We start from the raw sequence: 14,847 nt of genomic DNA, 5'->3' as shown, positions 1-14,847 counted from the left end.
CTTGCTGAGACAACAGCTCTTCCTAAGTGAGCTGAAGCCTGTGTAGATCTGTTCAGGGTCCTGTTTCAATGGATTTGTCTCTGCTTTACCCTTCTAGTAAGTGAAACTGCTTCAGATTGGTTTCCTTGGGAACTTTGAGCTGAGCTCGGCAAGGCATAGTGTATGTGTTGTGGAGGGGAGGAAGTATTCCTGCTCCTAACTATATCAGGGCCTTTAAATACCTGAATTGCGCCTAAAAAAAAGCCCTCTGGCATGCATGCAATATTTCCATGAAGTCCACTAGTCATTCCCTATGTGTTGGTTTATTATGTAGGTCCACTGTATGTCAAATGACATAGCAATAGCACATGAAATGCTCAGGAACCAATCATGGTGCCATTTCCTCGTTCTCATTTTCAACACGTTTCTAAGGTCTCCCTGTCCTGCCAGTTCCAATCCTATGTTTGGATGGAATGATGGGGAGGATTTGTGACTAGGTGTGGCTGCCCAGATACTGGACCACCCAGTCCAGGGAGATCTGTTTTGCTCGCTCCTTGCCGGCCTTTCACTGCTGCATTAAGACTTAACTTTTCAGGACAGTTTTTGGCCTTTAAATATGTTATTGTACTACTTGGCCTTGTCATATTTAGCATATACTCCCCCTGCTAGAATGAACTGCATTGCTCCCAGGGATCTCCCTGATATTTTTATTGCTGTTATCTTTAATTGCTTGTACTTGCTGGCTTGTTATTCCTATAGGCTTTTTTATTTTGGTTTGCATTTTTATTGTACTTTATTATTCTCACTGCAAATGCCTTGAACTGTAAAAGGAGGGATATATATATTTTAAATAAACAAACATTACTTTGCTTTACAGCCCCCTTTAAAACTGTGGCTACGTCCTGAGCAGCTGAATGAAATCAGAAGGGCTCTCTATAGTGCCACTTCGAATCCTGGGAGTATCACCTAGCCAGTGGGCTGCTAAGCTGCCTCTCTGTTCCTCCCCCTGCAAAGTGCAGGAAATGGTTCTCTCCCCAAGACATTTTGATAGCTGGGGTAGCTGCCCCTGGAATAGTGGCACTCCATAATTTGCTTCTATGGTTGGCTTGGCCTGACACTCAGTAGTCTGTTGAACACCATGTGCATGCCACCTCCCACGGCCAACCAGTTATGTGCAGCTGCCTCCACGTGCAAAATAAAGATTTATTCACACCATTGTGAAGATACACAAAAAAGCAAAGGAAGCTGTGGTGGTCATAAGCAAAAATCCCAAATCCATATGTAATACTTTTATTAGGCTAATCAAAAGATCACAAAATCTCCCGATCTCGAAAGCTTGCACGTTTTTGTGGTGACCTTTTGGCTGGCCTAATAAATGTATCACACTCATATGGATTTGGGAATACAGCAAAGATAGTTTCTCAAGCACTCACTGTAGCATGCAGAAAGCTTAATCGCACATCTGGTGATGGCTGCTCATGACCAGTTGGCCATGCACAAAAGAGGTGCTGCATGTAGGATTTTCAAGCCTTTTCCCAGCACAAACTATGCACCCAGTATGAATCAGCCCTCACTGAAAATACAAACCTTGTGAAAAGATGGGTGCTGGTCAAAGGATCATTACTTCCTCCAGCAACTTTTTCTAAAATCATTATGTCCTGATTAATATGTGCAAGTCCTTTCTCCTCCATCTAATTAGGACCTATGAAAGCCCAGTTAAGAACTATCCAGGAAGGAATCAGCGTAACAACATGCACAATAACTAGCATTACTAACATTAGTAATAATATTACTAATGTCGGGAATTGCATGCTGTGGTGGGGGTGGAAAAGAGGCAGATTTCATGCCCTTGCAACTTTGTCTAATCAGAGATTTGTTTATAACAGTATATATCATAAATGCATCAGTATAAATCAGAGCTAGTGTGGTGTAGTGGTTAAAGTGTTGATTTGGGACTCAGGAGATTTGGGTTTAAGTCCCTACTCAGCCACGATGCTCATTGGGTAACTTTGGGCCAGTCACCGACTCTCAGCCTAACCTACCTCACAGGGATCTTGTGAGGATAAAATGGAGAGGAGGCAGACCATACAAGCTGCCCTGGGTTCCTTGAAAGAAGAAAAAAGGCAGGATATAAACCATATAATAATTTTTTAAAAATGGCTTGTTTGAACCAAATAGGTTGTCAGAACCTTAGATGTTTTTCCACAAAATTCTCTTGCTATATCACTGCAAGAGAATGAGACAGGCACCCAACTATTGCTTTCCTCTCCTTTCCTTTTTATTGCATCATCATTTGTTGGTGAGAATACACTGTATGGCTCCAGTCTGCATGAAGAAGAGTAGGAATCATAGAATCATAGAATAGTAGGGTTGGAAGGGTCCTACAAGGCCATCGAGTCCAACCCCCTGCTCAATGCAGGAATCCAAGTCAGAGCATCCCTGACAGATGGCTGTCCAGCCTCGACTTGAACACCTCCAGTGTGGGAGAGCCCACCACCTCCCTAGGGAATTGGTTCCATTGTCGTACTGCTCTAACAGTCAGGAAGTTTTTCCTGATGTTCAGATGGAATCTGGCTTCCTGTAACTTGAGCCCATTATTCCGTGTCCTGCACTATGGGATGATCAAGAAGAGATCCTGGCTTTCCTCTCTGTGACAACCTTTCAAGTACTTGAAGAGTGCTATCATATCTCCCCTCAGTCCTCTCTTCTCAAGGCTAAACATGCCCAGTTCTTTCAGTCTGTCCTCATAGGGCTTTGTTTCCAGTCCCCTGACCATCTTTGTTGCCCTCCTCTGAACCCTCTCCAGTTTGTCTGCATCCTTCTTAAAGTGCGGTGCCCAGAACTGGACACAGTACTCTAGATGAGGCTTAACCAGTGCTGAGCAGAGGGGAACTAGTACTTCCTGGGATTTGGAAGCTATGCTTCTATTAATGCAGCCCAAAAGAGCATTTGCCTTTTTTGCAGCCACATCACATTGTTGGCTCATATTCAGCTTGTGATTGACAATTCCAAGATCTTTCTCGCTTGTCGTGCTGTTGAGCCACATATCCCCCATCTTGTAACTCTGCCTTTGGTTTCTTTTTCCTAGGTGCAGAACTTGGCATTTATCCCTATGAAATGTCATTCTGTTGTTTTCTGCCCAGCGCTCCAGTCTATCCAGATCACTTCGAATTTTGTTTCTGTCTTCCAAAGTATTAGCCATCCTGCCCAATTTTGTGTCATCTTCAAATTTGATCAGCATTCCCTGCACCTCCTCCTCCAAGCCATTCATAAAAATGTTGAAGAGCACTTGGCCCAGGACTGAGCCCTGCGGTACCCCACTCGTTACCTCTCCCCAGTCTGAGAAGGTCCCATTGATAAGCACTCTTTCAGTCCGATTCTGTAGCCAACCGTGGATCCACCAGATCGTTTTTTCATCTAGCCCACTTTGAGCTAGTTTGCTCATCAGGAGATCATGGGGCACTTTGTTGAAAGCTTTGCTGAAGTTGAGGTATATGATGTCTACAGCATTCCCACGGTCCACAAGGGAGGTTACTTGATCAAAAAATGAGATCAGATTCGTCTGGCAGGACTTGTTTTTGACAAATCCATGTTGGCTTTGAGTAATCACTGCATTGTTTTCAAGGTGCTTACAGATGGATTACTTTATCATCTGCTCCAGAATTTTCCCATGGATGATGTCAGACTGACTGTAGTTCCCAGGTTTCTCCTTTTAACCCTTTTTGAAGATAGGGACAATATTAGCCCTCCTCCAGTCATCTGGCACTTCCCCCATCCTCCATGATTTCTCAAAGGGAATAGACAGTGGTTCTGAGAGTTCTTCTGCCAGTTCCTTTATTACTCTAGGATGCAGTTCATCTGGCCCTGGAGATTTGAACTCATTCAAAGTAATTAGGTGTTCCTTGACCAGATGCCTATCGATCTCAAGCTGCAATCCTGCCCCTTCAGCCTGTACTTTGCCTTTGCCAGGGGGGTCATAGACCCTCTTTGGGGAGAAGACTGAGCCAAAGTAGGAATTGAGCACTTCTGCCTTTTCTTTGTCATCTGTTATCATTTTGCCATCCTTATTTAATAGGTGAACCACCATTTCTTTCCTCTGCCTTTTACTATGCACGTAGCTGAAGAAAGCCTTTTTGTTGTTTTTAGCATCCCTCGCTAACCTCAGCTCGTTCTCAGCTTTAGCCTTTCTGACACCATCCCTGCAATTCTGTGCTACCTGTCTGTACTCTTCCTTTGTTACTTGGCCTTCTTTCCACTTCCTATAGGTGTCCTTTTTTGTTTTCAGGTCATCCCTAAGCTTTTTGTGAAGCCACATTGGCTTCTTCTGTTGTCTTCCACCTTTTCTTCTTGTTGGAATTGTTTGTAATTGTGCCTTGAGAATTTCCTTTTTTAAAAGCTCCCACCCATCTTGGACATGGGACCTTACTGATCATTGTTCTGAGTTTATTAAAATCAGCTTTCCTAATTTTAATGAGGAAATGAGGATGTTTAAGCAAAAAAAGCATTTTATCGGGCCAGGTCAATGATCTGCGTCAGCCTTGAATCCTACTCCTGACAGTGATCAGTTCCAGACACTTTTGAAGTGTGTAAGGAGAGAGAGAAAGCATGAAAAGATCACCACTGTTTACTTCATAACATAACTGTGACATCCAGTGAACCATACCATAAAATTATTGGTTTCTCAAACACAGGCTACACCGATTTATTTCATATAAACACACATACAATGCAGAATATTCTGAAGGCATATGTATGAACCATACTTGGAGAGCAATCCTATGGGCCCTAGACAGCATCTGGGGTGCCATAGGATGCTGTGGATCTCCTCCTTTGTGCCTGTAGACAGAGCTATGAGCATGGAGGAGATCTGATCATGGATCTTCCCTCCCCCACTCAACTGCCATGGAAATGCAGACCCTCAGGCCTGGGGGCCAAATCTGGCCCTCCTGGGTTATCAATTCAGCCCTCCGGGATTCCCCACAAGGCCATGCCCTTTCCCGGCCACACCCCCTTTCTCCAATCACTGGTTGTTTGGTGGCTTCCCAGCTGTTGTGCAGTTTCCCCCCACCCCAATATTCTAAAAGGTTGAAATGCTTCTCCTACGTGTTATTTAGTGGCAGCAAGAGCTGTAAACTAAAATGTGCTGGTATTTTTTGTTTGGGGCCCTGCCCTTCAGCACCGGCCACTGCTGGAATGTGGCCCTTCAGAGCTTATTCAACATGGAATTTGGCCCTCAGACTGAAAGAGGGTCTGTACTCCTGTGCTAAAGGCGTCACTGTACCTGCTTTGGTTCCTTCAGTGGAATCTTAATAAAGAGCATCAGACTCAGCCACATTAAGGCTGCATTCCTAAACCCACTTACAAGTGCATAAGTGCATTCAGTGGGTCTTTCTTCTGAGTAAATGTGCATTGAGATTGTGCTGTACACACAGACAGCTTGGGGCCAAGATACCCGAAGCACCACTCACCCCATGTGTGTCCCTCCAGGCCAGCCAGCCTTCCCCAGCCTGGTGCACTTGTGATGTTCTCACAAGACTTCAACTCCCATCAGCCTCAGACAGCATGACCAATGGTCAGCAATGCTGGGAAGTGTAGTCCAAAACATCTGGAGGGCACCAGGTTGGGGAAGGCTGCTCCAGGCTCCCAGACCTTCGGAGGGCATTCTGTTCTGGGTGGCATTCTGACACCATGGTCTAAGCCGGGAGGCAGTGAGAGGTCTTCTCCATGTGGGCGTCTCCCTTCAGAACTTGCTATCTAGGGAGGCTCATCTAGTTAGTTTGCTCATCTAGTTAGTTTGTGGGTTTGTATGTTTTCTGTTCGAATTTGCTGTTGGCTGCTGCAAGAATCTTCGGTAGTCTGGTTGGCAGGATAACATTTTTAGAATAACCTATAAATAGGAAGAGGACCTTCCTGTGACCCCTAAGCACAGTCCTTCAACAATGACTCATTGGATTGGTTCAACCTCATTTTTTGCCAGCTTATTTCCCTGTGTGGTGGGTGGGGGGACCGATTTCCCCTTTCCCAGACCCCTGACACACATTTTCTGCATGGCTTCTCAACAGCAGCAGCTCCTGGGCTGGAGAATGCTGAAAGGATGGAGCTGCACAAGGCTCCTGAAATATGCTGGATGCTAAATGGGTCACAGAAATGTCCATGCCTGACCGACAGTGTAGGCTCTGGAACAAAGCTTTCTATTGTTGGCCCACCCACACAAGCACAAAGCTGTGTTGGCTGGTGAAGGAAATTCTTATTATTTTAAAACCCCTATTAACACAGATCAGAAATGGAATCCGAGCTGCAGAGTTACTCCTTGTGGATATATCAATACTCAAATGAAAGGAAGTAGAACTAACTGGGCATGTGCCACGCTGCATCCAACCAATCTCAGCCTGTTTTAGGGAACTCTCAGGATACAGCTGGAGCCAGATGACATGACGCTTTGGAGGGAGGGGTGTGTGAGTTCCTTCTTTTGATTCCTTAGTAACAGTTTTTGTATATGAATTCTTTCCCAGTTTTAGGCAATATGAAAAGGAAGTGGTTCAACGAAGCTCTTCCCACTCCCCAGGCCAAAAGAATGAAAACTTGATACTAGCCAAAGAAATAGCCCACAGCTCATTCTTGGGTTATTTCTCTGGTTTGTTGGGGAAGAGATAAACCAGAGGTCCAGGTTTGCACATAACACTAACCAAACCACAGACAGACGGCCAGTGGTTTGTTAAGCCGCTCCTGGTGGCTTGTTCCCCAGATGATTTTTTTTTTAAAAAAAAATCCAGGTTATCGTGATGTGCAAACTGGCCAGTATCAGGTTTTCATTCCTTTTGCCTGGGGAAGTGGGGAAGAGCTTTGCTGAATTACTTCCTTGTCATATTGCCTAAAACTAGGAAAGAATTGCAGTAGCACATTGCCTCCAACATGATAATCTAGGGTTTTAAAATATCTTGTGTTATATCGCAGCAGGCTGCGAAATCAAAAGCTGAAGTTTAAAATTATCTACTAATTTGAAGAGGGGAAATGACGGGATATTATAGAGGCACAGATGCAGGCACCCATACGTGTACACGAAGAAGTGTGCTAAATTACTTCTGCTTGTTCAGTGTGGGTTTGGGCCCTGTGTTTGTTGAACAGCAGTTTCCCCACACACATGGCATAACTCTTTTGAAACTACTGGCAGTTTCAAAAGCAGTTTATGATATGGGGGGGGGGGAGCTCCTTCTCAAAGAAAAACTCCCCAAAGCCACTAGGCATGCTGCTGCCCCTATTGTACTTAAAATGGCTCTTTGAATCCCAGCTATTTAGGCCCTGTGTTGGCAGTTTGCTTGGCACAGAGGAGAGGAGCCATTTCACTGTGGTGTTTGGCATAACTTGACCCTGTTGCTTAAAGAAGTTCAGCAGGGCACCTGATATCGAGGTGAGTCAAAGGGCCTTGCATTTTGGACTGAATGGAATGCATTTTGCAAGTGATCTTATAAATAAGATCTTGTTCCTGGTCACATATGCAGGAAGAGATTCAAAAATATGAATTTATCAAAGCAGCACTATATCAAATGCCTCATGATTAGCTTAAGGCACAGCGATCAGGAAATAAATCTGAATATACCCATACCCAGCATGGGTTTGCATGGTCACGGAGGGAAAATAAGCCACGGTGACTTAGTTTCCCTCCCTGTGCATGCCAGCCACATGCTGCCTACGTAGCATAATTACCCTCACAAGCCGCTGGTTGTCGTGACATCCGAACCTGGCAAGGGTGAGTGGCTGGGGTGGTTCACAAACTACACAGCAACCCTAGAACAAGCCATGATTTTCAGGGTGATTGTTAACCACCACAGCCACCCAATTTCGCCGGGTTCAGACGTCACGACAACCCACGCCTGGTGAGGATAATTATGCTAGTTAGGCGGTTTGCCATACTGGCTTATTTTCCCTCCATGATTGTGCAAAGCTCCCCACTGTCTGACAGTGCACAAGGCCATTCTTCCCTTTTTGGTTTGTTTTGTGTCTCAGTTAAACCCAGACCTGTTTTCTTTGATCCGTTTGATTGAACCTTATAAAAACTCAGGGCTTCAAGCCTTCAGGGACCTGATTTGCATTATCAAAACAGCCCACAGTACATTGCTTAAGCCACAGCAAGCTGCAGTGCATGCCCGTGCATCGGTTGGCATTTTGAACATTCACAGACATTGATAGGCATTCACTTTTAGTTTTTTCTCTCATGAAAATGGCTCTGTCCTCCAGGCTAACTGCCAGTTCTTACTTCTTGAAAGTTCTGGGCTTTCAGTTTCTCTAACTAAAGTCATAGGTTGTAATAGGAATGCTGTTGTTCTGTGCTTATATGGTGACTGAGTTGGGCCAAGCAGGGCAGAGAAGTTAGTTAGTTAAGACGGAAAGATGGACGCAATGGATAAAGATAACACAGTGGATAAAAATGGATAAAAATTGGCTTTTTAAAAATTTGGATCAGATTTTTTTTTTAATGTTAATACTAAGTTTCTCTTAAATAATAACTAGGTTAACATCAAATAATCTGGATATTAGCACGTTAGCCATACAGTTAATCTCTAAACTCAATCAATGCTTCTACCATACAAATTGAGTTAAAAGAAGCATTTCTATCGAATGAAGAACCATTCTGATAATTTCTCAGATGTGAAAATTTACACTTTACCCAAACACAGGCATTTAATTTTCACCTGATGAAAATAAACTGTTCTAGTCCGCCCAGTAACAATCAAACTTAGCTTTAACTAAGTCATGAGCATTCGATTTTTGTTTGCTACTTTGTTTTTTTGTGAACACAAGACTGGGCCAGGACAGAGTTAAACAGAAAGGAGCAACACTGGAAAGAAAAGGAGAAGGTGCAATGGTCCAGTATGCATCTTCCTGTATTCCCATACTTTGGCTGCAATTCCATTACTAATACTAGCCTGGAAGAAAGCCCCGTTGAACTCAGTGGAACTTATTTCTGAGTAGACATGTATAGGATTGCACTGATAACTTCAAACTGTCAGGAGTATTGCTCACAAGAACGACCCTAAATAGGAATATTTTAAAGACTTTCCCTCTATAGGTTAAAAAGGAAAGCATGCAAAATATATACACTGCGACAAATATATGCAAAGCCTGTTTTTAAGGATGAAACAGTATGTACTCTATCTAGATGTAAATTAACATGGTTTAGTGGTCAGATTTGCACCATCGTTCAGGAAATATGACAACGTTTCAGCGGGAAACTTTATCTAAATCAGTGATTTAAATCAACTTTTTCTCTTGCCAATTTAAATCACTGATTGAAATCACCTTGGCTTAAATCAATCCACCCTGGCTCACAACATAACGGACCTTAACCAGCAGAGACATGTCAGTTATGAACGTCTGTGCCAGGAGTTAGGCAACCTGGTGCCCTCCAAATGTTTTAAGACTACAGCTCCCTTCAGCCAATTGCGAGGGATTATGGGAGTTGTAGTCCAAAACATTTGGAGGGCACCTGCCCCTGGTCTATGCCATAAGGACAGGCCAACACAATGTGGCTTGCTTATGGTAGTCCGTATCGACTTACTTCCACCTTTGCAATTCATTCAGATCCCATGGGAAGTGAGCCCATCGTGAAATCAGACATTACCTGTAGCATCAAATATGATAGGCTGGCAGTCCCTTCTGTTGGAGTTCCAGTTACACCTGAGCACCTGGCCTCCTTGTACAATACCAGGCTGGGTTGTGTTTGCCTTTGGAGCACCCACAAGGAGAAACACCCTGCAGAAAATAAACAATAACAAAGCTCAGGAATGCCAATTAATTTGCTGAAGGAAACTGATTAAGCACACAGACTGTGAAACCAGATAAATCAATATAAGGGGCTGGATCCAGTTTTAAGCTGGATCAACTGCACCAGTGGAAGTGGACTTCCTTCCGCCCTCCTTGCCACAGCAGCCCCCTGAAAATGCTACACAGACAGTCAGGAGACCCTGCTGAATGAGGTGAGCTGTGGTGTAGGGGTGTGTGTGTGGGGGGGGGGAGCCCCCAAAACTGGGCAGAAGGACCTTCCATGATCCAAGCCCTTCCTGTTGTGGAAGGCAGATCCTGGATCCAATCTCCAGGTATAGTAGGACAGCTAGCGTGATGTAGCAGAAATAGTCGTAGTAGGAAAGCTGGTGTAATGCAGGGGCCAAGAGACCAAAGGTCAGGTTCTTATCAGTGAGGTGGGATCCATAGAGGATCTATTTTCCCTGCTATGGGAAGATTTGCTGCATAGATCAAGCCTGCACAATTACGACCCGCCAAGCCAGTGCAACTCAGCAGCCATGTATGAATGCCCAGCCTGCTAGGGACTCAATGAGCATCCTCTTTCTGCTGCCTGTCTGACATGGCAAAAATGGGGACTAGCATATGGGTGTGTCAGGCACCCAGCAGGACACAATGCACAGCTAGTGGGCTGCAGTCAGCTTGGAGAGTCACCAGTAGTGCAGTCCTGTTCCATGAGCCTTTCTACCCCATACCAGCTATCAAGGTCAGTGCTAACTCTGCCATGGCCATATCTTGTAGTACAGGGGTAAGCAACCTTTCTGGCCCCACTGGCACACGTGACAATTTTTACAGGGCAGCAGGCATATTTTATGGTTGTTGGGTTTTTTTTTTACTGCAGTGTAGTACAGGACCTGGTGATTGCTTGTCAGGTAGATCTTTTGTGGTCATTTACACATTGCCAAAAAAGATAAAATGCATCCCCAATAAAGGAAAAGAAAAAAGAGGACAGGAGAGGAGACAGATTTGCATATACTCATTGCTATGTATAAATGCAAATGCAGAAATAATTACTATAATGTAAATAGAAATCTAATATATCTCCCCATAGTGAGGAAGACTGAGGCCAGGAGACTTGTGTGCTTGCTCAGTCTGCTCTCTGGGTGTTAACGGTTGATGGACAACTTCAGGGCTCCAGTTTGCTCTCCCTTCTTATGGTTCTTTATCTTTAAACCAATCTTGGACTGAATAACCCTCCAAACAAAGGATGACTTCAAGCAGAGGACTGCCCTCTGTAAAGTAGGACATATGGCCACCCACTTTAGCAGAACGGAACTGACTTGTCTCTAGACTGCAAAGCAGGGATAGGGATTGTCTGGCCCTCCAGATGTTGTCAGACTGCAACTCCTATTATTCCTCACCACTGGTTAGGGCTGACGGGAGTTGCAGTCCAACAACACTCGGAGGGCCACATGTTCCCCACCCTTGCTGTAGAGCTTGAATCCATTTCATGACTCTGTACAACTCATGTGTTCCACCTGCATCCAAGTCAGCTGGAATGGCAAAAGCTATTCAGTTCATAGCAGTCTATAGAGTTGGGCTGTAAGGCCAAAATGAGAAGAGAAACAAAGCAGAATTCCACACGATAGCTGGGTCTTCTGGAAACTCAGATGTTTCCATGAGCCACATTCGAGTAACCAGCATCACATGAGGGTTAGTAACTTTCTAACTTTACAGGAATTATTCTTTAAATTCCATTTCATTCAACATATTATAAAGTCATTCTGACCTTCAGCTCCTCACCCAGCAAACACACTTAAGCACAAACAAATCTATGCCAAAAATAAAATAAATGGCTTCTGGCACTCATTACCTTATATCATATTCCCAATACTAAGGGAAAGTCTCTCCTGTCCCACCCCTTCCAAGTGTTCTGCTTCTATAAATTATAAGGCCTATTTCCCTTAATTTACAACATCACCATTCCATTAAACTCGATAGAACAGATACTCCTGCTATTCAGTCTCACTTATTTTTGATGTTTCGATTTGATGAATCCTGGCCATGACAGGATTTAAATGACAGTTTAAAAGAGAAAACAGCCAAAGCAACACACACACACACACACACACACCATAATATCCCATTTCTAATACTTGCTATGCCAGCAAATAAATGCAAAACATATGGTGTAGGAACTGCTCTACCCAACACGGCATCTCACAACATAACATTTTGCCAGGGACGTTCATGTCGGCCAACACAAATGTTTAGGATTGGAGTGTTACACGTTCATCCTACAGATATAAACAGCTGTAAGGGTAAGCCACAGAGTGTGGAGTGGGCCAACACAAGATGACTATATTCCAACAGGAACGTGGTTGCTGTCTCTCTCAGGGGGTCTGAGGAAGACAGGAGTTCTGCTGGTACCATTTTTTTCTTAATAAATGCTGTATTTGCAAATGGCTTCTGTCTTCAGCAGAAATCGGGAACATGTGGCCCTCCAGATGTTCTTGCCTACAACTCACCATTGGCTATGCTTGCTAATAAGAGCGGCAGTCCAGCAATATCTGGAGGGCCACACCTTCCCCATCCCTGGTCTTCTGCAATGGGAACTACTCTTGGGGGTAGGTGGATATCCAATAGAGTTTCAGCTATGTGCACACATTGCTTTGGGGGATTGTTGCCTTAAGCTTACAAGCTGACCCTACTCTTTTCTCTGCCTTGGAACTGAAAATACTGCAGTCATCATTGGGCACACACCACGACCTGCCCATTGAAGTTAAAGCAGGTCTTTTTAAAAAAACTTAATCCCTCTATTTCTGATGTTCAGGTGGTGAGTGCCATTGCTTATGTAGCTAAATACACCACACTCATATGAGAAGGAGGTATCAGCAGGGAATCTCATGGTTGCAAAAGTACAAAAAATTTTCTAGAAAAAACTCTAAAGGGGGGGGGGATTCCCAGAAATAGCTCAATGAGGATTGAGGGTGCTACCCTCAATAACTACAGAACACTGACTATTGGTGGGGAGGGGTATGGAAAGCTGGAGTCCTAAACAAAAGTATTCCATACTGGAACATTTTGCAAGTCTCACTTGTATTACTATTAATAATAATAATAATATTAATAATAATAATTTCATTTCTATACTACTCTACAGGTGAAGCTTTCTGGGCAGTTTACAACAATTCATAAAAAAATACAACAGCATTACAAAATACAATATTATGATACAAATAGTCTAAAAAAATTAAACACACAAAATTTAAAACAGTATAAACAGGTAAGAACAATTTCAGCAAAGAACGTTTCCATAACAGACCTGTTCAAGACAGCGGACATAAATGACCCATCATATGCCATTAAATGCCTGGGAGTAGAGGGTAGTCTTAACCTCGGACTGAAAAAATGACATACATTGATATAAACCAGAAATTAGAAGGGCAAGAGAACTTCACCAGCTCTTCTCATTTTACAGTATTCATGTATTTTAGTGCTGCAGAGAGTCATCGATTTATCTAATCAATCGAAGCACCCAAAAGGGCAGTGATTATATATATATATATATATATATATACACATGCTTATGCATGCTTATGAAAACTGCAGGTGAAAACTGCCCCATCTTAAAAGAAGCATTCTCCATTCTTTCTCATAGAGAAAGCCTCTTCTAAGGTGGTGCTTGCTGTGATGCATGTGTGCATCAATGAGGAACTACAAAACTATGGGCCCTGCTTCATTAATGCTGTTCTTATCAGCCTGCACATTTAACTTAATAGACTGAGGGCACGATCCTATGCATGTTTAGACAGGCAACAGTCCTACAACTTCCCCAGCCAGCTACTTTTGTCTGTCTAAACATGCACAGGATTGCGCCCTCAATCAACAAAAACTCCAATTAACGTTTCTTTAATGTTAGGGTCACAGCCCTTATTTATTTTAAGTATTTGTTTTCCTCTATCGAGGCAACGAACAACAATAAAACCAAATCCAAAAATATTGCCAAACATAAATGCAAATAAATAAAATTAAATGTTCAGACTACTGCCAAATATCTCATAAAAAGAAAAGTTGCTTCAAGCCAAATAACACAAGAAAGGGAGAGAAGGGTGCCTGTTTTACAAATGCCATGGTCCTATTTGTTGTTGCCATCATGAGGCAAGGTGAGGTGGCCCCCTCAGGTGATGGAGTGTTGGTGCCAGTGTGGGGAAGCAGGGTGGGAGACAGACAGATCTGACTGACTCACAAGAGAAAATCCCCCAAGAAGTTCAATTGCACAAGCCCATGTGAAATGAACATGAGCTGTGAAACAACACAATGATGTTAATTACTCATGTAAATTAGAGACAGGGAGTGCCATTTGGATTGTCAGCCCGAGACATTAAAAATCTCTTGGTCTGGACTGCTATCATAAATCCTAAGAACTAGCTTCTGCGCAGGCTTAGTGAATCTTGGACATGAACAGCCTACTCTTACACCATATCACAAACTTCTTTTAAAAACTCCCCTAAATTTTAAAAGTGATGTGCCATGTGTCATGGAAAATTGCAGTTCAATACATACATGTCCATCCAGCCTGCCCCTGCCCTTTGGCATGTGGAAGTAGTTTCATGATTCATTGCATCCAGTTCCTTTTAAATGACTGTCAATGACTGCAATAGAACTTACTGTCGTGGGCCTTTTTTCAGTCTAAACATGCATAGGATTGCACCTTAAGAGCACCCACCCTCAAAAAAACCCCTCCCCCATGCAGTTCGGGAGGCAGAAAATATGGCATCTTTCAAGTGCCTCCTAAAAATTCACCTTTTCACCCAGGCTTTCCTTAAGTTGTAACTGCTGTTGGGTTTTACTTGGTTTTACATGCTACTTTTAAAGTCTTATATTATGTTTTATCGTGAAAAGCATTTTATGGTTTTAATAGTTGTGAACTGCCCAGTCAACCTTGGCTGTTGGGCAGTATATAAATGTAATAAATAAATAAATACTTCCAAGTCTCTTTTTTGTGTCATCAGAATCCAGAGTATCCAGAGTAACCAACTATGAGTAAAACTGTTCTAAAAAAATGACAGGAGGAATCAACTTTGGCCTTGTAGGCCCCTTCCAACCCTACTATTCTATGACTGAACT

At 43.3% G+C, this 14,847-nt stretch overlaps 1 protein-coding gene across 1 annotated transcript in view; it reads right to left on the bottom strand.

Moving 5' to 3' along the window:
- Positions 1 to 14,847, bottom strand: part of ITGAV (integrin subunit alpha V) — an 86,145-nt gene that overhangs the window by 64,887 nt on the left and 6,411 nt on the right. Inside the window, exon 2 of the mRNA XM_084815592.1 lies at positions 9,599 to 9,729. Within this exon, the coding sequence (XP_084671718.1) occupies positions 9,599 to 9,729 (131 nt within the window). The remainder of the gene's footprint in view (positions 1 to 9,598; positions 9,730 to 14,847) is intronic.

Source organism: Heloderma suspectum, chromosome 1 (assembly GCF_057233095.1).
Source record: "Heloderma suspectum isolate Gila_16-S chromosome 1, 16-S_ref, whole genome shotgun sequence".
Taxonomy (NCBI): domain Eukaryota; kingdom Metazoa; phylum Chordata; class Lepidosauria; order Squamata; family Helodermatidae; genus Heloderma; species Heloderma suspectum.
The sequence above is the reverse complement of the archived record's forward strand: the minus strand, read 5'-3'. Positions and strand labels throughout refer to the sequence as shown.